A 23883-nucleotide genomic window follows, 5' to 3' on the forward strand; every position below is an offset into this window, starting at 1 on the left:
GTTTTATTTAAAAATTTTTTTCATTAAGGTTCAACATAGGGAAGTAGAAATTTTAGAACCTAGTTTGCCATTAAGCTTTTAAGTTCAACTTACAAATCTTTCCCTCTATTTATGACCATAATATTAGACAGTAGTTTTTAGAGGGATTTTTACAAATCTATTTAATTAAATTTCCTTAAACATTTTAAAGTAGACTTACAAATTTAACATATTCTATTTTATTTTTTTCCCCCAAATACCGCCACATGTATTCTGGTTACCTATTGCTGTGTAACATTCATCCCTAAAGCAGTGAGTTAAAATCATCACGATACTTTGTTTTGCTCACAAAAGTGGGGCTTGGCTGGGCTCAGCTGGGCTGTTTGCACTCAGGGTTTCTTGTGTTGTTGCATTCAGACAGTGGCTACAGCCAGAATCACCTCAAAGGCTTCTTCATGCATGTGTCTGGGGCCCAGGCTGGGAAGACTCAAACAGTTGAGGGCTGAAACAGCTGGGAACCCTTGGGCAACCCTTGCTCTCTCAAGAGTTTGTTCATTTTGTTGCTGTATAGTACTCTGTTGTGTGACTATACCACAATCTACTTATCCATTCCACTATTGATAGGCATTTGGGTAGTTTCTAGCTTGGGGCAATTACGAATAGTGCTACTATGAACATTCTTGAACTTATCTTGTGGTACACATATGTACACATTTGGGGGGTATATACTGGCATTACTGAGGTATTGGGTATGTATATGTTCAAATATAGTAAATACTGCCAAACACTTTTCCTAGGTGATTATACCGATTAATATTCCCACTGTGTATGAGTGTTCTGGTTGCTTCTCATCTTCTCCAATAGTTGGCATTGTCTTTTTTTTTTTTCATTTTAGCCATTTGGGTGTATGTAGCAGCATATCATTGTGGTTCTTTTTTTTTTAAATTTATTTATTTTTGGCTGCATTGGGTCTTAGTTGCTGCATGCGGGCTTTCTCTAGTTGTGGCTAGCGGGGGCTACTCTTCATTGCGGTGTGCGGGCTTCTCATTGCAGTGGCTTCCCTTGTTGCAGAGCATGGGCTCTAGGTGGGCAGGCTTCAGTAGTTGTGGCACACACGCTCAGTAGTTGTGGCTCAAGGGCTCTAGAGCGCAGGCTCAGTAGTTGTGGCACATGGGCTTAGTTACTCTGCAGCATGTGGGATCTTCCCGGACTAGGGCTTGAACCCATGTCCCCTGCATTGGCAGGCAGATTCTTAACTACTGTACCACCAGGGAAGCCCTATCATTGTGGTTTTAATTTTCATTTCCCTGATGAATAATAAGGTTGAGTATCTTTTTGTGTTTTTATTAGCCAAATGGATATCCTCTCTTGTGAAGTGCTATTCTAGTTCTTGTCGATTTCTCTATTTGTTTGTATTCTTTTCTCATTGACTTTAAGGAATTCTTTAAATAGTCAAGTTAAAAGTTCTTTGTTGCTTATATGTATTCAAGTGTATTCTCCCAATTTGTGACTCTTTTTTTCTCTAAATGGTGTCTTTTGATGAACATAAGTTCTTAATTTCAATATAGTAATTTATCAATCTTCAATCTTTTCCTCCATCACTAGTGCTTTCTGTATCATGCTTAAGAAATCTTTTCCTCCCTTGGAGATATTCTTCTATGTTACCTTCTAGATGTTTCATTGTTTTACATTTCACAGTTAGATCTATAAGCAACCTGGAGTTGATTTTTGTGTATGGTATAAAGTAAGGATCAAATTTCTTATTTACTGGTGGATATCCAATAGACAGGAGTACTTACTGAACGGATTATCTTATCCACACTAGTGTTCAGTGTCCCCTTTGTCATAAATCAAGTATCCATATATCTGTAGGTCTGTATCTGGATCTTCTATTCTGTTCCATTAGTCTATTTTTCTACCTGCTGACAATACAACCTGGCTGTAATTATTGTAGCTTTATAAGTTTTGATATCTGGTGGTCTTCAAACTTCATTCTTCTTCAAGTCTTGGTTATTCTTGGCCCTTCCCTTTGTATTTCCATATAAATTTTAGAAGCAGCTTGTTAATTTCCACAAAAATATAAACTCTGCTGGAATTTTATTAGAATTACATTCACACTGTGGATTAGGTTGGTAAAGAGTTGATATGTTTATAATATTGATTTTTCAATCTATAAACATAATACTTCATTTACTTTGGTTTTTAAATTTTTCTCTCAATAGTGTTCTGTAGTTTTCCATACAGATGTCCTTACACAGATTTTAGCAGATTTATGTCTAGGTATTTGATGAATTTGGTGCTATTGTAGATGCTATTATTTAATTTTTAACTTTCTAATATTTTATTACTGGTATACAGAAATATAGTGGATTTTTGTATCTTCAACTTCCATCCAGAGATCTTGATAAATCCACTTATCAATTCTAATTACTAATCCATGGAGTCTTCAGAATTTTCCATAGATACATTTATGTCATCTCTAAATAATGCTTTATTTCTTCCTTCTTGACCTATACTTTCTCCCTGCACCCTCTTCCCACTCTTCCTCCTCCTCCTTCTTTGGGTGACTTGTTGCACTGGGTAGGACCTCAAGTACAGGGATGAATATCAGGGATGGTGAGGACATCCTTCTGTCATACCTGACCATAAGGAAAATGTTTTCAATATTTCACCATTAAGTATGACATGTGCCATTAGGTTTTTATAATATCCTATCAGATTAAAGAAGTTCTATTTCTAATTGGCTAAAAGGGTTTTTTAAATCATGACTGAGTACGGAATTTTATCAAATGATTTTTCTGCACTAATTGAGTTTACTTTTCTGCTTTATTCTGTTAATGAACTACATTAATAGATATGTGAATGTTAAAACAAACTTGCACCCCTGGAACAAATCCAATCTTATTATGATGTATTTTCCTCTTTATGTATTTATGAACTTGGTTTGTAAATATTTTGTTTAGGAGTTTTGAATCTATGTACCTTGTCATATCATTGTCAGGTTTTAATATCAAGGTTATGCTGACTTTGTGAAAGGAGTTGGGAAGTTTCTCTCTCTCTCTCTTTTCCCCTGTCCTATGAAAGAGATCTTTAAACCAAAAAAGTTTTATAACTCTTCATTCTCATTCCACTCAGTTGCCCAAGCCCAAAACCTTGGAGTCTTTACATCAGTCTTGTTAGTTCTACCTTCAAAATATACCCCCAATTCAACTCACCATGTCCATTGCCACCACTAATTTCAAGCCCCCATTATTTCATAGCTAGATTAACTTTAATAGATTTATAACTGACTCTTGATTTCTCCTGTCCCTCCTCCCCATAATCTATTCTACACAAAGTGGTCATTTCAAAATGTGTATGACGTCTTCACTCTCTTGCTCAAAATTTCAAATGACTTCCTATTCCACTTAGAATAAAATCCAAATTTCTTACCATGTGATATTAGTCAGAATCAGCTTATTATGACTTAATGGCACACAGATTTATTGCTCTTAAAGTCTACTGAGTATCTGTGTGACTCATCAGGGCAACTGTCTTCATGTTGCAACTCAGTGATTCAACCTGCTTTGACCTTCTGGCTTTGTCACCTTAAGAAAGAAACAGCTTGACATTCGTGTGCTGGCTCTTTGATGCTTTGGCCCAGAAGTGACACGAATCCCTTCTACTAGTCACATGGACCTACTTAATAATCAGTTCTGTGTTCTGTTGATTAAAGGTACTGGGCAATGTGGGAGAGTAAAAGGAATGCTGACGAATGCTACTCTTTTAGCTACTTATGACCCACAAGACCCCACCTGCCTGTCTCTCCAGCCGTACACCATTCTGCTCTTATTCTCACTCATCATGTTTCAGCCACACTAGACTTCTGCGTGCTCCTCACACACACCCAGCTCCTTTCTATATCAGGGCTTTTGCAGTTTTTCTTTCTCTCTGCAATGCTTTTCAATCATACCTTCTCCTGGCTGACTTCTTCTGGTCACTCAGTTCTCAGCTCAATGTCACCAACCCAGCTAAGACACCCACCTCACCTCACCACCACCGTCTGTCCTCTTGCCCTGTCTTCAGGGCTGCCCTGTGTTCTCTTTCCTCACCTTTTAGGATTCCGATTATGTGCTTTGTAGAACTTTGCAGTGTGTTCTATATTGCTCTTCTGTTCTTTTCTCATTTTTTTCCCCAAAGTTATACTATGTATTTATTTTCTTTCTTGTTGGAATTCTGTCTCTTCCATGTACATTTCACAATAGAAGCCCTTTGTCAGTCTTGACAAATGCTACAGCTCTCTTGTCAATCCTTGAGGGCTGTTGTAGGGAGTGAATGAAGCAATAAACAACAAAAAAGCTCCTTGTACATTGTAAACTGAGACTCAAAAATGTTACCTGGGGTGTGGGGCCACCCCCCAAGCTGGAGGACGGCCCAGGCAGGGCTGTTGTTACACACATGTGGTATATAACAGAGGTTCCTCAGGATGGGAACCGCTTTTAATGTGTGTGTGTTTGTTTTTAAAAGGATCAGACCTTATCGCTTTTACGTGGAATCTAAAAAAATGGTACAAATGAACTTATTTACAAAACAGAAATAGAGTCACAGATGTAGAAAACAAACTTATGGTTACCAGAGGGGAAATAGTGGGGAGGGACAGATTGGTAGTTTGGGATTGACATGTATATACTACGATATTTAAAATAGTTAACCAACAAGGACCTACTGTATAGCACAGGGAACTCACTCAACATTCTGTAATGGCCTATAAGGGAAAAGAATCTAAAAAAGAGTGGATATATGTATATGTATAATAACTGATTAACTTTGCTGTACAGCAGAAACTAACACAAAATTTTAAATTAACTATACGCCAATAAAAATTTTTTAAAAATAAAAATTATGGATTGAAATCCTAAAAAAGAAAGAACTTGAGAAGTCATTTAGCCCATTATCCTTCCTCCCAGGCAGGATAGCATTTAAGCTAACTTTGGAAAGTGATTTGTATTCCTTTCTTTAAAAAATAAAAATATCAGCAAGGACTGCCACAAAAATAAATAAATAAACAAATAAATAAATAAATGGATCAGACCTTAACGTGGTAGAAGTTGTGCTTTTATTATCTAATGTCATATGTAATGGCATAAGACATTTGGATTCCAATAAGGGGTATAGATAAATTTGTAGATTTAAAAAATTTACCACAATGGTATCTTTACCTATCTGAAACAGAGCATTACATATATGTACAAAGCATTGTTTTTATTCAGTCTCCATAATATTGTTGACATTATATGGATTTGTGAACCTCTTACAAAATCCCATGCTAGAGGTCCACACATGTGAAAATAAAATCTTTGGGTTACAACTTCATGTATTCTGGAATAAAGCCTGACATATAGTCAGATTTGCTCTAAGGAGAGGACAATAAATATTCTTTTATCTCATGAATACTTACTAAATATCCACTGCTGTCAAACACTATTCTGGACACCACATGCTTTGCTGGGTGAATCACTCATGGTCTCTGCCCTGAAGGAGCTCCAGATCTAGAAAAGAAGATACATGAATTATAGGCACTCTCCCACATCTCCACAAGGCCTTATTAAGTCAAGCTCCCTGGGCCTGACTCCTCTGAAGATTAACAGGCTTCTTGCGGCTCATAACCAGTTTAAGGTGAAGCTGGATCCCTGACACATATACAAATAAGCACTACTCCAGTCCATTGTGGAAAGCCTTACACGAGTAGTTGAAACCACTACAAGAGCTACAGAAGTTCAGCAGGTGTCACTTCTCATTTCTGGGATCAGGAGGGGTTCGTGAAGGAGCTGACTTTGAGCTGTGCCTTAAAATACAGAGAAAGGTAGGCAAAGCAGAAAAAAATTCAGGTAAAAGATGCATGTGAGTCTGTGAGCTGGAGGTACAAGTAAGGCATGCTTGCAGAAGAGAAGCAACAGCTCTCAGCGACCAGCTGTGGAATCTGAGCTCCAGTCACAACGCAGTGGGACGTGAACCGGGAAGTGGTGCTCTCAAAGAAGCACGGAGGGAGATTGTGTTCAGTGCACACCACAGCGCCTGGCAGAGCATAGCTGTTTCCCAAATATTCAAGTTCTGAGGGACTTGAGTAGAGAGAACAAAGCCAGGAGAATAATCAAGGCCGTTGAAATGGTCAGTGGGTTGTGAGATACTGTTATCAAATGCAAGTCTGTGTGTCCGACACACAGTGAGGCCAAACAATACCAAAACGTCGGAGTTTGGAGCAGAGAAAAGTTTATTGCAGGGCCATGCAAGGAGATGGGTGACTCATGCCTTAAAAATCCAGAACTCCATGAAAGCTTTCAGCCAAGCCCTTTTATAGGAAAGGTGAGGGAGGAGCGTGGTTAGTTGTTGCAAACTTCTTGGTGTCAGATCCTTTGTTCTTGAGGTCAGGTCACGATGTTCCTGTAAACCTCCACCAAAACAAATGTTATTCTCTGTTCTGACGAGAAAGGGCAAGGTCCCAAGGCTCTACCTTCACCCTCCGAGGTCCAGGTCCTGGCTAAGAGGAGGGGGTCCCTGCGGGGGCCGGCTACCCTGCCCGGGAACATTCATCCAGCACCCAGGCTGGGTCCACCCGCCAGTGCCCAGGCCCGGCCCACGAGGCAGATCTCAGCTGGTGGCGCCCTCAGGGCCAGGTCCCCAGACCCTGCCCAGCCGTCACCACTGAGGACGCCCGCCAGGCCCAGCTGGCCCTCAGGCTTTTCATTTACACTGGAGAGACTCATTTGTGTAGGATCAGGAGTACATGTTGTGGCGAATACCAATCAGGCGAATTCCCAGCTCGCAGTCGCAGACCACCACAGAGGCGGACCTGAAGCAACGACGTGCGACGTCCTTGCAGCCTAACCCTGACCTCTGGCCGCCTCCTAGGGGTAGACAACCGGTCTCGGCTGTACCAATTTTTGAAACTTGAATGGAGAGACTGAAGCTGGTTGAAGCTCTTACCTTAATGGCAGTGTCCATATACTCCAGTTGCTGAGGCCTCCATGGACTGCGGCCCCATTAGGTCGCAGAGCTGGGTCCTGGGCCCGGCCAGTGGTCGGCCGTGGCGAGGGCTCTGGAGCTCTGCGGGACACAGCCCTCAGCCCGTCCCCGGGCCCCCCGGCTCACCCACCGGCTCCTCGGCCAAGGGCCCTGGAGGGCCCCAGGGAGAAGGCCGGGATCCGCCTCTCACCGCACTCTCTGCCGCGAGAGCCCTGCGAGGCTGACTGCTGGCGGAGCGGGACCTCTAACTACTGCGCTAACGTCTCGCGATAACAGTCTCGGGCTAAGAGCTGCGCGCCTGCTCCGCCCCTACCGGAGGCCAGAGCGTGTGATAGCGAAGGGAAGAGAGAGGCAGTCACCTGTGCGGGACCCTGGGGGAACTGCCTGGGAGGGGAGTCGAGTCCACATTAGAGGCTCTGTGCCTTCTTCCCTGTATGTTCTGGACACCCTGGTTTCCTGTAGACGCCTCCGCAAATCCTGATGACTGAAGAAGTGTGAGCAATGCCCTCAGCAGTTTCACTTCTAATCGTCATTGAATTTATACACTGACTCCTACTCAGAAATTCCCTGGAGGTCATGGGATTTTATTTCACTTTTGGTTCACTTATCTGACGTGAGGCTTCCCAGGAGTCCTCCTCTGCACAGCACAGGATTGCAATTGCCAACTGCTCAATGGCCTGGAATTGCCCTCTGCCCCTCCCATCAGCCCTGAACCCTATTCGTCCCTCAAGGCTAGTGTCAACGTCCCCTCCCTTCCCACACTCTCGCCATTTCCCTCCAGCTCTGTCAGTATCACCAGTCCCCGCAGGACCCTAGATCCTCTGGGGCCACCTCGCCCAGCCCTCCTCTCCTCCTAGACTCCCTCTGGAGGCACCAGAGGGCTGGGCGGACTCTGACTTGTGGCCCTGGTCCCGGCACCTCACACGGTGCTACAGGTGTGGCGTTTAGGTGGTAACAGAGCTTTGCTAAACTCAGTTGCTACCCATTTCAATTTGGGTCAGATTAACACGTGGGATTTTAGAGACCTCTAGTTCTGCTTTGCAGTTTTCTTTGGCTTCTGTTCACTATTCAAGCCAGAACTCTTTCTCTTTGACTCATGTGTGACTGAGGAAGGAGGTCCTTTCTGTCTGGTGTCTCCAGGCTCAGGCCTGGTATCCCCCATCTCCTGCCCCTGGACAGCTTGCCCTTCATGCCTGCTCCTTCCTGAAGTGTCTGAGAGGAAAACACTGGCGACTCCTTCTCCTTTCTCCGATTTGGTTTCTTCTCTTTTCCCTGTTTCTTGCAATTGTTACTGAGGACAAATCCGTGTGCCCGAGGCACAGTGAGCCCAAACAATACCAAAACATCAGGAGTTTGGAACAGAGAAAGGTTTATGGCAAGGCCGTGCAAGGAAACACGTGGCTCATGCCTTAAATAACCCGAACTCTCTGAAAGCTTTCAGCAAAGCCCTTTTATAGGAAAGGTGAGGGAGGAGCGTGGTTAGTTGTTGCAAACTTCTTGGTGTCAGATCCTTTGTTCTTGAGGTCAGGTCACAGTCAGGTCACAATGTTCCTGTAAACCTCCACCAAAACAAATGTTATTCTCTGTTCTGACGAGAAAGGGCAAGGTCCCAAGGCTCAACCTTCACCCTCCGAGGTCCAGGTCCTGGCTAAGAGGAGGGGGTCCCTGCGGGGGCCGGCTACCCTGCCCAGGAGCATTCATCCAGCACCCAGGCTGGTCCTCCCACCAGTGCCTAGGCCCGGCCCAAGAGGCAGATCTCAGCTGGTGGCACCCCCAGGGCCAGGTCCCCAGACCCCGCCCAGCCATCATCACTGAGGAAACCAGGTGCCCAGGACCCAACCCGTCCTCAGGCTCCTCAGGCCGCCCAAACGGTGGTTAGGAGGCCAGGCCCCACAGGCTGCAACCCATGCAGACTGCGGCTGTCATTAGGTCACAGAGGCGGGGATGGGGGAGAGGTTCACCGCCACGTCGAGGCCTGGGCCGGGCCAGTGGATGGCCATGGCGAGGGCTCTGGCGCCCTGCAGGACACAGCCCCCAGCCTGTTCCCTGGGCCCCCCAGATCACCTGCCCAAGGCCGGGTGAGCTGGAGGGCCCCGGGGAGAAGGCCGGGATCCGCCTCTCACCTCACTCTCCTTTGGAGGACCACTACTCTGCCCACCGTTGGCCGAGCGGGGCCACTAACGGTGGCTCATTGACAGTTGTTCGTTGGGGGAGGGGCCCACTGCGGCGCCAAGCAATGGCCGAGCGGGACTTCCAACTGCCGCTCTAACCGTCCGGCGTTAGTGGTCTCCCGGTAACCGTTGCCTGGTAACGGGTTGCATGGTAACAGAGCGCTGCAACAGCCGCGTGCTAAGGGCTGCGCCCTGCCCCACTCTATCATCACATAACCCGATTCCTCGTTATTCACGGCTCCCCTTATGTTTCTTTCCTTTTCCCCCTTCCAATAACTCCTAAATGATTTTAACATCTGTTTTCTTTGTCACAAACATAAGCGTATTTTTAAAAAACTCTCACGTTTATACTGTGTTACTTTAACCTAGTAAACCCCACTTTAATGCAACTAAATATATATATATTTGAGAAGGCCTTCATTTTGTGGGTGTGTGGGCGTGTGATTCCACCTTCCAGCCCGGGATCCGCAGGCCAAGCTAAAGAAGCACCTCTGGCGGGGTCGCAGACATCAGAGCTGCCAAGGGATGGTTTAGCCCTGGAGACCCTGAGATCCAGAGAGGAGTCATGGAAACCCTACCCCTTTTCCCTAAGAGGTCAGAGTTCATCATCCCCCTCCCTGCTTCCACTATGTCTGATGCATACTTCTTTGTTTGCAACGATCCCATTGAAATTATTTGTTTAGAGCAGTGATTCTCAACCCTGGCTGCATATTAAAATAAACTGGGAAGTTTTTTAAAAATACCAATGCCTTACATAAAACAAGACAGCCACAAGAGTTGATAGTTGTTGAAGCTGGATAATGGGTACATGGAGATTCATTATGCTATATTTCTAATTTTGTATGTGTTTGAAATGTCCCATAATAAAAAGTTTAAAACTAAATATATAATATATATATTATATAAATATATAAAATAATATAAAACTGGGCCTATAGCAAACCAGTTAAAATTGAATTTCTGGGGCCCCTAGGCTTAGAATCTGTAGTCGTAAAAGTTTCCCAGGGATTCTGAGGGTTGAGAGGGGGACATGGGGACATGAAGAGGACTGAAGCGATTATAGTAGCTGCCTCTGGACTGTGAGCTTTTGATGAAATGTCAGATGACTGCCCCTAAAGTATTACTCCTGATTTGGATAAATGATCAAACATTCCAAGAATGGTGACTAAAGATAACTCATTTATCACACTGTCTAGCTGAAGTATTTTAAAGTAAATTATAAGACCACCAACACTGGCACATGATGGCTCACTAATGTGTGAGCTTCTGAAGAGAACAGTCCTTTCTGTTTTATTTGTATTTTCATTCTCGGCATGTAGCACATGGCCAGACACTTTGTCATTACCAGTAAATGTTTGTTAAATTAAGTTTTCTTTAAAAAGGAGATGGGGGTGACACAAGTAGACATTGGGTTAGGATGCCCTATCAACATAATGTTAAGAATACGAAACTCTGGAGCTGGACTGCCTGGGTTCGAATTTCAGCTCTGCCACTTAGCCTTGTGTCATTCACAATCCAGTAACTGAACTGCTCTGCACCTCAGCTTGTTCATATGTAAAATGACAATAAAAAAGAACCTATCTCATATGTTTGCTGTAAGAGTTCTCTCTCTCTCTCTCTCTCTCTCTCTATATATATATATATATATATATATATACTTAAAACCATGCCTGGCACATAGTAAGCATTCAGTAGGTTGTATTGTTAAGAAGACTGCCCTCAGAACGGTGCCTGGTACACAGTACATCACTGGCTTATAGTAAAGGTTTGCTGAATGAATGAATGAACATTCTGCTTTTGTGATTACTTGCCTCCAGTTTTATCCATTTCATTGTATTCTCCAGATAAGAAATATAGCAGAGGGTAACTTCTGAATGGAAGGTTAGGTTGAGAGTCAAAGGGAGTGATCTCGAGGTTGGGGTGGATTCAGTTTCAAGCCCAAAGCAGGAGGGCTGAGTGAACACTGGGAGTTTTAAAGTTGAGAGTCCTGGTGACTGCAAGAGAGAAGGGGCATTTTTAGTTGAGTCAGTCTGACCCCGGTGCCATGAAGAGGGGTGCCCACATATTGAGCTGACCTTCCCAGGATATAAACCTAGATTTCTTTCCACCTCTCCACCATCCAGCTCTGTCTAAAATAAGAATCTGTACTGGCTTAGGCCTGGATTGATGTTAGAGATCCAGAGCTTCAAGGCAGCAGCAGGAATTTACTTCCAGATAAACACTGTCCTTTGTTTATCTTCAAAACGTTATTAAAGCTCACACTTATGTGCAATGAAGGTCATTTAGAGTTACTAAAACCCAATAGAAGTGCAGCCCAGGTTTGGAAGTGCAATATAAATGAGAGAGGGGTTATGTTTTCCTCTATTGGCTGACGACCTTGGGCAATTCCCCTAATCTTTCTGGGCCTTGGTTTCCTCCTCTGACACTCTGTGGCTTGATGACTAATATAAAAGGTTATTTAAAGAACACAATAATAATAATTATAGTGGATCAACCCAGCAGGGGCTAAAGATTTCTTCTGGTAAAGAGTAAGAAAGAAATCAAGGAAAAAAGATAAGGATTTAGCCACAGCGAAAGTTCCTGAATTCTAGGTTAAGAAGTTAATGAAGCCCTTAAGCTAAAGACATCAGTGAAAATTTTGGAGCAGGAGAATGATAAGTTTAAAGAGTTTATAGAAGGAATTATCTGCGCAGGTAAATAGAATGGACCAGAGGAGAAAGAAGCTGGAGGAAAAGAGACGAGTTCGAGGTTGGTACCGGATCCAGGGTCTTACCACATGTCTGAGGGAATAGGCAGGAAGGGGCACATATCAGGCAAATTTTGAAGAAAGTGACAGTGTCTGAGTGTAAATCAAGTATTAGGAGGAAGGAGGGAAATGAGCTTTTTTTTTTGACCACTGTGATGTTCTGAGTCAAAGATGACTTAGGCTTCAAGCCTGGATGGCGGATGATGGTGGAGGCTATTACAGTATGGAGAGGAGGAACAACTTTAGGGGAGATGTTGATTTGATTTTGCATGGATTGAGTTTGGGCTGCTGTCAAGACACTGAATGGCCACATAAATCAAACAGTATGGTTTCATAAATGAGAGGGTGAATCCTGAGGATCAGGGAGGATTTCAGGGCCTTCAAAGGGGCATGGAAGGACTCAGGCATGGCAATAGTCCTATCACCTCAAAGCTCTCCTCTAAGGGGAAGGAGCCACCTCTTCTGGGGTAGAGGCAGGGCTATGATTGGTCACCCCTGGGCCTGGGTGTGCTCAAGAGTGTGGTCAGAGGTGTGTTTAAGGCTGGGGAAAGCAGTATGTCACTTTCAGAATGTCACTTAGGACCACTCAACAAGGAGATCAAGGACTGGATGAGAATGCAGCAATTTGGGAAGATTTATGTTTCAGTATAATTTCCTTTACATGTACAACCAGAGCTTCCTCCTGTAGAGATTTTAAAGGTTAAAGTGTAACAATGGCAGGTGAAATTTTACAACAAGTTGCATAAATGAAGGCCATTCCTGAAACTTATGAAAAGACACCAACCTTTAGAGTTAAGCCACTCTGTGCCTGATCTTCTCTCGTTGCCTTTGTCTACATAATTAGAGTATTGTCTTTAATTCAATTCAAGGAGCTTTTATTGCATGCTTACAACGCGGAAGACACAGAGAATGAGAAAACATAGTCCTTGCCTTTAAGGACCTTACAATCCCATCATAGAAACCTGACCAACATGGAATAAGCTATTAACCGCCATTGCGAGGCTGCACGGGTACCAACTGCAATGACATGTGGGTGGCAGGCTTCCCGGGGGAGGTAGAACTGGAATTGGACCCAGAATGACTGGCAGAATCTGAACAGAGGTAGTGGGGGCAGCAGGTGCAAAGGCTTGGAGATGGCATTGTCCACAGTATTTGTTAGAGGATCCTGGCTTAAGCACATTGAGGGAAATGGCAGGTAACTTTAGTTAGATTGAATGGGGGCCAGACTGAGGAGATCTCTCTTTAGATATGTTGGTTAAGACATCTAAATACTAGAAACCAACCTCAGCAAGTTTACATGTATAACTATAATGTGGAGGTTAGAGCCCAGATGATGGAGTCAGATGGCTTGGTGTGAATCCTGATTTCACTCATTGCTAGTTGTCTAACCATGGGGAAGTTGTTTAATTTTCCTGTCCCTCAGTTTTCTTATATGTAAAATGAAGTAATACACAGAATTGTTGGGAAGATTACGTAAGATAATTTATATAAAGAGATTAGAATGCTACCTGACACATACTAAATGCTCAGGAAGTTTTAGCTTTTCACTTTCTCTTACATAGCATTCTGTATTGACTGAAAAACTTTAAATTAGTTGAATCTTATAATCATAAAAAAATAGGCTTTATTTTAAAAAATTCAGCATAGTTCATCCATAGGGAGTTTCACTGCTCTGAAGACTACTCTGTCTGAATGAAAGTCATTTCAAAAAGGTAGTAAAATCTCAGGCCCCTATACTTCTGAAGGAGAGCGCATCATTCCAATTTCACAGATGCGTAACTGGTCGGCCAACTTGGAAAGTGTTGAACAGCACATAGTAACTCCACAGGAGAAATTTGGTGATTTGGGCTACTTATCTTAGGGAAGGAATTACTTGCATAAGTAATTGCAAGGAGGAGACTATTTCTTTCAACCATTGTCAGAGTGTATGTGAATTCGTATGACATTTTTGGATAGTAATCCAGCACTGCTAACCTTTTGATATATCTGTTGACCTAGCTATTCTCACCAAAGAAATCTATCATATAGAAATGAAGGCACCAGTATGAGAATAGATGTACAAAAATACTTATTGCAGCATCATTTGTAGTTGAAGAAAACTAGAAGCAACCTTAATATTCATCACCAAGAAAACAGTTGGCTAAATTATGAAATGCCCATGCTGTGGAATGTATACATCCAGGGAATAAATTAAGTCTATGTGTAGCCCAGGAGGGATATTCATGATATATTGTGAATAACAAAGGAAAATTGCAGAATGATGTGTGTACTATGATTTCACTTTTGTTAAAAAACAAAACAAAACAAAAAACAACAACAATCATGTGTGTATATATTTGTATTAATGTGGAGAGATGTGTAGGACATACATCTAGCTATTAACATTTATTACCTCAGGGCCACGAAAACTATGTGTCTACAGTCTGACTTGTTAAAATGCACATGTATTGCTTTTGTAATTAAAAAATATATATATATAGTAAGGTGGGGTGGATTTTGGAGGGAAATTAACATGAAGACCAAGATTGAAATCACTCGACTGCTTTAAATCAATCCTGGTACTCAGACCCTGAATTATAATCTTGTTTTAGGAAGACTTTGTGGGGTAACTGGGGTCTTTATTCAGTCATCACTAGATAATCCCAAAGAGAAGAGGTAGAAAACGGTGGATGAATATATTTGCTACAGTAATCAGAAAGCAGAGACTCTTAAAATTAGAGATCAGGAAGTTTGATGTTGATTCCCAGCAAAGTCCAGGAACAAATCACTAAAAAGTTTGCTTGCATGTATTTAGGAAATAAAGTAGCAATTTTTAGGAGTCTGCATTTCTGGGAATTAAGTCATGCTAAAGTTAAATTAATCATATTTTAATCAGGGGATTGTTGTAAATATAAAGAATTGAAAGCTTTCTCATAATATGTAAGTAGCCAAGATAAACATGAGTTAGAAATATACGTGAAGGTTCAGAGTATTGACTGATCTTAAAGATGCTTCTAGAGGTAGGTGTCTACCCTTGACCTTCTCCTTTCAAGTTCTTAGCTATAGTTATGAAAAAGGAGTCTACAAAATATGTCATATATCTGCATATAGATAATAGATATAAATGACATAAAGTTTGGAGGGAGAGCTAAGTATTCTTAAGGATAAGATTAGCATGTGAAAAATTCCCGACAGGTTGGAGAGACTACAATAATAATATGTGAAGGAACTGGGTTACATGGAAAGTTCATTCAGGTTCAAAAAGTCAACTCCACAAGAAAGCAAGCAAGCTGGATCAATAAGAATACAGACCTTTAAAAGCTGAAGTATTGTGGGTAACCCTAAAGCGACTCTTGGGTGAAGCAATGGAGGATTACAACAAAGAACAAATGCACGTGTGCCTCTGGTGTACCCTGGGGGAGAAGGCCTGGTATACGGAGCCCGGTCCTGGGACTGCAGTACAAACTGAACACACTCAGAGTAGAGTGACCAGAGAGAGGAAGCCTCTGGAATTCATGTGTGCAGTGCCACGTAAGGGCAGGGGTTGACTCTTGAATTACTTGCGTGGTAGTCTCTGTTCAAGAAAAGTTCTTTGCAGGGGTTGGGAGCGACAAGGGTGTGGAGGGGAAACCCTTGCTCTGCCTTTGCCCTGCCATCAAGCAAGTTCTGTTACCGCTCCCTTTTTCCTAACCCCACACACATTCCACCTATGTAAAGCCAGGTTTTCTAGAGTGTGGGCAGTGTACCCCTGGGCAAGACAGTTTAAGGTAGCACATAGACCCAGCCTTAAATAACATCAAATCTCATGGTGAAATTGCTAGTCCGGCTCTAAATTTCTTTCAGTCCACTGATTACATATATAGAAGAAAGTCTCTGTTTGGTGTTGATAAGTTTTTGACATCTCCCTTATACTTGTTAATCTTTGCTTTTTAATAAGGAAAAAACAGGCCTGGGGCATAGAGCTTGCAGCAAGCCACGGTATCTAGTTGGAATTTTAAACATTGTTATGCTCTCATTGTATTTATTTTTAGGATTAATTTATGATAAGGGAAACTGGTTTTCCATTTAAGGTAATGATCTAAAGTTTCTGATGGGGAGCAACATAAAATGTGAGGGAGTCTAACAGTGATTTAAAGTAAGAGAACAGGAAGTGCAGCCTCATACAGCCCAGGGTAGGTCTGTCTCTAGGGAGGTTCTTGCTGGGAACCTGGGTGGAGTAAAGGGAGGGATAAAACAAAAGAGGGGTTTGGGTTTTGGAAAAAAAAAAAAAAAGAACTCCAATCCTGCATATTGAAGAAGTTTCTTCAAACATGTTGTTCTACCGACTGGGGTGGACAGTGCAGAAAACAAAGTGTGTCTGTGAGCATTCACAATGCATCACCTGTACTTCCGACAAAGGCTCCCTCTCTCTCCTGGTGACCTAGGTGACTTGGCCAAGTTGGAGCAGTTGCAGCCTGTTGCTTGCATCATTCACCCAGCCTTTACTGTGGAGAGTGAATCGGCAAGTCAGCAGTTTCCTTTCAAAGCCCATTTATTTAGGTTTTTTAAAAAAATTCTCAAACATTGTATGTATCCCCATGTTCATAGCAGCATTATTCACAATAGCCAAAAGGTGGAAGCAATCCAAGTGTCCACTGATGGATGAATCAATAAGCAAAATGTGGTTTATACACACAATGGAACATTATTCACCCTTAAAAAGGAAGGGAATTCTGACACATGCTGCAACATGGATGAACCTTGAAAACATTATGTTAAGTAAAACAAGCCAGATACGAAAGTAAATACTGTATGGTTGTATCAGGTACTCTAGAAGAGTAGAATTCATAGAGACAGAAATTAGAATGGTGGTCACCAGGGGCTGGGGGGAGGGGCAATGGGGAGTTATTGTTTAAAGGGGACAGATTTTCAGTTCAGGATGATGAAAAAGTTCTGGAGACGGATAGTGGTAATGGCTGCACAACAATGTGAATGTAGTGAATATTACTGAATTGTACACTTAAAAATGGTTAAAATGGTTTTTAAGAGTTAAACAAAATCATTAAGTATAGAGGAATCCAATAGTACCTGGCTATGGAGAAAGCAGTGAAGGTATGTCATGTCTCTCTGTCTGTTCCCACGGCCATCGCAGCCATTCTCACCCTTCTCTGCCTTGATTTATACCCCGGGGCCACATCAACATGCCTCTTGCCTTCTGGCTTCTGGTTGCAATCACTCAGTGGGAGTACCAGAAGAATGGGGGAGGAAAGAAGAGTGAGGGTGGAGAATCTTTTTCCCTGGTTCTCTCCCTGCAGGATTGCTGCCCGATGACTGTTCCTTGACCAAGGGTCCCGCAGACCTCTCTGTCTCCAGACTCTGGTGCTCCTTCCTCTGGCCTCTTCAGACGTAGGATGGTAGTAGCTCCCACTGCCCCCAGTCCCAGGGAACTGCATTGTCCCTTGTGGTTTCCTCACTTCCTACTAACACCTTTATAAATAGTTCTTTTATTAAATTCTCAAATCACACAATTTGAGCACACCATCTGTTTCTTGTTGGACTGTGGCTTGATACAAGGTTATTTATAAACATCAAAGTCTGGGAAACACTGACCCAAAGAAAATCCACCTATATTCCCAAAAGATCTCTCTGATCCCCCAAACCTTCCAGATACCCAGAGAAGGCAATGGTAAGGGATGGTGAGTGGCACCATCTTCCTCCCCACCCTCCACCCCCTCTCTTACACCAAGCACTTCTTTCCAACTGTTATTTTTAAAAAACATTTATTTATTTATTTGGCTGCCTTGGCTCTTAGTTGCGGCACGCGGGCTTAGTTGCCCTGTGGCATGTGGGATCTTAGTTCCCTGCCCAGGGATCGAACCCGCATCCCCTGCATTGGAAGGCAGATTCTTAACCACTGGGCCACCAGGAAAGTCTCACAATTGCTATTTTAATATAGAGAATTCAGCATCTACTGTTTTCTCCAATCCCACAGACCGTAAATCACATTTTTTGTACATAACAGAATTCCATACCAATAAAACAATTAAACGATTCAGATATTCCATGGAGTTTTATTTGAAAAAGAAAAAAAAAAAGAGCCTTTTTCCTGTATATGTTTCTATTGAATCCTAGGTACAGATGTCCAAGGATATGGGGCAATTGCAGTTAAGTATGAATAGGAAAGTTGAAATGGTATCTTTGTAAGCTTCTTTAAATTCACAATGGAGATAAAGCTCTGTAAAATGAGCTCTCTCTCCTCTCTAAGGTGGCTAATTATGGGGAAAATAACCAAGACTTCTGCGTTCTTTCTTAGTAGTAATGGCTTAGAATAAGCTGAACCGCCACCCCCAATCCAGGGAGATGTATCCTGCCCTTATATTAACTATATACAGGTTATTTTCAGGTCATGAGAAACAGTCTCACTTGCTTGTAAGTTCACTGGCTCAGGTAAGCAGACCGTCTTTTTACTGCAAGAGAAGAGGAACAAGAGGGTGTGTCCTCAGGGCAGGTTCCTGGTTGGTCGGGAGAGAGGGCTCAGAGTTGCGTGAGCCTGTGTTTCCGTGATGTCAGGTGAAAGAATTCTACAATCGTCTATGGGATGATTACTCTTGGATTACTACGAGCCCACTTCTGTCCCCTGAGGGCCAGATGTGGTAAGACTAATACTCTAAATGCCTGCTAGAGGCGGGGTAAAGGGGACAGGGATTCTGGATCCACACCCACGACTGTGACCAGCGGAGGCCAAAGAAGAGGAAATATGCAATGAGCAATGTTTGTTCCAATAAAATCTTACAGAGAAACTAAGTATAGCAGGTAATAAAACATATATATATATAAAAATATATTTTTTATATATATTGTATGTTATAATTATCTATACATATTTAATATATATATTTCAGTTAAAATGGAGTTTCTTATATTAAAGTGGGGATGGAGAATTTAAGTCCAACCTCTTTGTCTTCTTAGCGTCCCAACCCAAGATGGCCCTGCAGGAGGTGACCCTGGGTCTTTGTCACCTCCGCATCAAGGAAGCTCATACCCGTGATGAGATTGCACCTCAGCAAGTGCCACATCTAAGGTCAGGATTGGTCCTTGTGGGTGTGTCTGGGGCGGGGTGGATACGGAGCTTACTTGTCATTGATGGGCAAAGGAGCAGTGCAGAACTTCCCGATAATGACAGTCCGGTCTTTTTTCCAAACTCGGTGGGAAGGCTGAAACTTGAGTTTCACCTGGTTTATCTGGCACTGAGGGCTGGGGTGAGCTATGATTCCTTTCCCGTGGCGTTGCTGTCTAGGTCTGTAAGGGAAAGGCAAAGTAACTTACTGCCGCACATGTTTGGCCTTTGCCTCCCCTTGGCTCCTAGGGGCTCTGCGGGTAGCCCGGTCCGTTAGTTCCTGGAAGGTGGGCTCCACGGTCCTCTGCATCACCCTCACCAGCCCCTCGGCCCACACCCTCACAGCTTTGAATGTGATGCAGAAAATAGGTGTTGCTTTTTGAAAGTAAATAAGTGGACCCTGCAGCAAAATAGTAGCCCTTGGATTTTCACATCTGGAAAAGGGTCCGAGTTAGTGAACATCTGAATTCAGGTTAGTGAAGATCTGAATTCTGATTAGTGAATATCTTCAGTCTCAGGTCCATCTACCTGGAAGTAGAGGCCTCTTCTAGGATGTTCAGTTCCAAGAATTTTGTGTGAGGACTACTCTATTTTAGACTGAGTGTGAAAGTGTAGATGGAAACAAGTGAACAAACACACAACAGGCCTCGAAGCCAGACAGAGCTGCGGTGGAGTCCAGGTGTGGTCTCCTCCCAGCTGTGGCTTTGGAGTCACACAGCCCTAGGTCTAAGCCCCAGCCCCCCCTCCCCTGTGCCCTGCTCTGGCCTGTTCCAGTCCCCTCTGGGCTCAGAAAGAGGCATTGTGAGAAAGAGGGAGAGCCCGGAGGGCGCTGCTTTCCCCTCCGCTGTGGCACTGGGTGTTGTCTAAACTGAGCATGGTTTCCCTTTCCTTTCTGGCCTCTTCACACTGATGAAATGTCTTCTTTGTGTACTTTCTAACCCAGGATTAGTCATATAGTTTGTTTTGTCCTTTTGAGGATGATTCGGTAAAACTTTGTTTAAAAGCTGTTCCATTTTCTTAGTTTCTCTCTCTCTTTCTTTCTTTCTTCTTTTTTTTTTAGATTTCAAAAGTGTTTTGAAGTATTTCAGAGGAAAAAATAAGAAGATTATTCACTTTAAGAGTCTGCTTGGATGGAGAGCTTGCAAACTAGAAGGGCTACAAAGGACACTGTGAGTGAGTGGCCTGGGGACTTGGCCTGGGTAAATTTTCTAATTGGAAGGAAATCTTGGGGTTTCACAAAGTTATAGAAAGTAGGGGAAAGACCACACATAAACCCCCTCCCTTCTTTTCAATTTCTGTTCTGCAAGAGGAAACAAGAACCAAGGAATTGAAGATAATCATGTTCTGATAGCCTTCTTCAAAACAGTAACGCAAATCTCTTTGGGGAGAAAGAAGAAGGAATCTGTGGATGTCCATTCCGATCACTCAGGGAGCTTCTAACAGTGTAGTGGTTGAAGCCATACCTGGAGATTCTACTGCTACTGGTCTGGGGTGGGGCTTGCTGTCAGTATTCTTTAAAGCTCTCCAGGTGGTTCTAACAAGCAGCCAGAGTCGTGTGTCATTGTCATGATTCCTGCCAGTGTCGGCTCATCTACCAGTGGGCTGGAAAGGTGATAAAAACACCCTTGCAGAAGTAATGTGACCTTGAACTGATCTAATGAAAATTACTCAGCTATATCTGCAAGGCTCACGTGGCCACCCCAAGATCTGTGTGGGTGTCCTGACTGCCTGCTGTCCTGTGCTGTGCGGCCTGGGTGAGTTGGAACCCTGCCTGGTGGCAGAGTGTTTGGGAGCCCAGACGTGAGCTCCTCCCAGCAGAAACTTGTCTTTCCCTGACAGCACCGTTAATGTCCATCACTGCAGCCTGAGAAATGTTTCCAAACCCAAATCTGATCCCGTCACTCTCCTGCTTAAAATTCCCAGCAGCTCTCCAAACTGCTCTCAGGATAAAACCCTGTCCTTCCAGGCATGGCATGGTCTGACCCTGACTTGCCCCTCCAACCTCCTCTCCCCATGCCTGGTCCCACTGCTGTCTGCTCCCCGTGTCATATCTCACTAACCCCTGGTCTGGGGGGAAGGATCCTCCAAATCCTTCAGATCTCAACTCAAACACTGTTTCTTCACACTTGGTCAGGCTCTATCTTATTTGTTCTCGTAGCCCCTGCCACTGCTGACAATTGTGCACTTCTGTGTATGGGCACTGGTCACGTCCCTGTTTGTGCTCCATCCATCCCCCTGCAAACCACATTTCTCAGGCTCCCCGGCACAGGTGGGAGACTGCTTCAGGCAGTGATTCGGAGCAGCTGCGTTTCCTCCCTGCTTCCAACTCCTGCCAGTCATTCCCACCCTCCACCCCCCATCCCATTCCTTGTTCTACCAACACCACCTGGCTTTGTCCCTCGGGCTCTGGGGTGGAGAGACTCCTGTTGCTGATCTCTGCATTGCCTCCCCACCCTCCTTTTGGGTTTTCAGTTCTCCCAGCACATTTGTAATTAGCTCTTTGTGTTAATTTCCTTCTATTGGAGTGCCTGGCTTGGGCTCTGGTTTCCAGACTGAACCCTGACTGAGACAGTGATTTATCTGATTAGTCTGTCTCCTGCTGGCTTGTGAGTAACTAACCAATGACTTTTTAAAGAAACATGCACCACTGCTGCTGAGTTCCTGTCCCCTGCCAGGCTTGCGGCTCCCTGCAGTTGAGGCTCTCTGCCTGCTTACCTCAAGCCTGGCCCCACCAGCTGCGAGGCCCAAGTGTGACCCAACAAAGGAAGGAAATCAGCCCCAGTTCCAGGGATTGGCACCACTCAGCATCAACCCTGCTGGCCCTCACCTTGCACTCATTTGCTGACTCTCTGCCTGAGAGTCTGTTCTAGAAACCCATCTAGCACTGCTCCCCTCTCCTCCCACCACTCCGCCCAGGAGTAGGTGCTTCCCAGGCTCTGGCCAGCCCTCCCTGGGCCAATGGCTGAGGCCTTCCTACTTGCTGACATCCCTAATGCCCCCTGCCTGGATTCCTGATGCTGTTTCCTATCAGGGACCCTATCCCCAAATTCTCACCACCTGTTGGGACATTCCATTACTGCTGTCTGCCTGCTTGTCTGCTATTGTCTGAATACACTATACTTGGACCCAGTACTGATCCTGAACCTGGAACAGTTGCCCAGTATGTGTCTGTGGGTCCATCTCTGGTAGATGCCACCCTCACCCCCATCCCCAGCTCAGCTGGCTCCACCCACCCATCAGTGATCACACAGTGCCTGTCCTGGGATATATGTGCATGTATGTAAATGGAAGGAGAGAAGCCAGCCATGTGGGACACTTACGTACATGGTGATCTTGACCGAGGAGGTGACGCTGCTGCTAAGGAAGGTGACTGTGATGCAGGTGTCCTTGTTTCTCGGCTCCTGCAAGTAAAACTCCACGAGGCTGTGGTGCACTAGGAAACCAAAGCAGAGCAGACAGCTGGGCCAGAGATCAGTGGGTGCAATGCACAAAATGTCCCAGAGAGCAGCAGGGCAGTTAGGAAATCTCGCTCTAGCTCTTAGCAGCTGTGTGATCTGGAGCAGATTACCTGTTGTCGCAGGTTCTCAGCTTCCTCTAGTGTAAATTGGGATCATAAAATTACATACCCCACAGGTCTGAATGAGAATTAAATGAGTTAATGCATATAAAGTCCTTAGACAGTGCCTGTGCCTAGGAATCATTCAATACATGATAGTTTTTATTATTACTTTTAATCCTAGAATGTGCCACTCTTTGACACTGTGTCACTCTTTGTTACCAACAAGTGACATTATCCTGACGGTGTGATTTTGAAAGAACCAAAAAGGGTCTATCTTATACTAAACAATTAACTCATAAAATAGAGCAACGCCCCTCCCCCCCTTAGCACACACCCTGTGTCGGGGAACCCACCACGTGTGCAGGAGATGACTACTGCCCTCCCTGTGGTGGCTGGGTGCCTGTGTGGCATCTCCACCCGCTTGGGCAGCACAGACACTGAGGCTCTCAAAGCTGGTATTGTCGACACAGACTGGCTGAGCAGCCTGGTTCACGGTGATATCCCAAGACCTGCTGTCCCTTTGGCAAGAGAGGTTAAGAAGGATCACAGCTTCCCCAGCACCCCATCCTTTCCTCATTTAGGGGTAAGCCCATCTAGTGGCACCATGCAGTGACTTCGGTCTCCGAACATTTTCACAGACTCCTTTGGTGGTTGGGACATAGCTAGAGCTCTGCCCTACCTGTACTTTTTCATTTGTCATGTTTTATGGGTGAATATTGGGAGGAGGGACAAAGTGAATTTAAGGAGAGTCAGTCTAAGTTGGAGGAGTGATGTGGTCCATCGGGGCTCATGGGGTTAGTAACGGGACTCACTGCCAAGAACCCAGAAGAAGACAAGAGAGCGCTACACGCTCCCCCCTCCACAGAGCGGAATATCAGATGCCACGTCCCTTCTGTCTCTCTTTCTCAGTTGTTTATTATGGATGCAGATTGTTATGTTGATGGGCAAGGGCTGAACTGGAGTGGATATTTGCAATGTGGAAAAAAGGCTAAATTACATAGCTTTAGGAATTTAATTCTCTGGGCTGAGTTTGATATATTATATCGCTTCTTCCTTTATCAGCATGTATCACTGATTAAGAAAGTTTCCTGAGGTTCTGCTTCTCTCTTCTCTGATTACCCTGAAAGCCCTAGGAGGGCCAGGTCTGCTAACGTTGGGTGGGTGGGAGCTGGTAGTGAAATCCAACCTGCTTGGGAACATGACATGGGAAACAGCACATGAGCCCTGGATGGTTTGCCACGGGAGCTGGGTCCAAGGCCAGGCCTGCTGCTTACTAGTTGTATCGCCTTGCCTAAGTCATTGAACCTCTCCGTGCCTCAGTTCCTTCATCTATAATCAATAACTCCCAATA

At 44.1% G+C, this 23883-nt stretch overlaps 1 protein-coding gene and 1 long non-coding RNA gene across 3 annotated transcripts in view; one reads left to right on the forward strand and one right to left on the reverse strand.

The window, feature by feature from the left end:
- Positions 1–17907: 17907 nt before the first annotated feature.
- The window catches only part of PLA1A (phospholipase A1 member A), a 32784-nt gene continuing 26808 nt past the window's right edge, over positions 17908–23883 (reverse strand). Inside the window, exons 9-11 of one of the 2 annotated variants that reach the window (XM_082460069.1) lie at positions 22298–22406; positions 18991–19155; positions 17908–18323 (exon numbers count right to left, since the gene is read on the reverse strand). In XM_082460069.1, the coding sequence (XP_082316195.1) occupies positions 18239–18323; positions 18991–19155; positions 22298–22406 (359 nt within the window). In that variant the 3' untranslated portion in view covers positions 17908–18238. Of the gene's footprint in view, positions 18324–18990; positions 19156–22293; positions 22407–23883 lie in introns of those variants that run through there. The other variant, XM_082460070.1, reaches the window with a different exon arrangement.
- Positions 18678–20563, forward strand: LOC309659884. Its single transcript, XR_014263018.1, has 2 exons — positions 18678–18937; positions 20034–20563. It is a non-coding gene; the product is annotated as an uncharacterized lncRNA (long non-coding RNA).

Source organism: Balaenoptera physalus (genome assembly GCF_965194825.1).
Source record: "Balaenoptera physalus genome assembly, chromosome: 4".
Classification (NCBI taxonomy): Eukaryota; Metazoa; Chordata; class Mammalia; order Artiodactyla; family Balaenopteridae; genus Balaenoptera; species Balaenoptera physalus.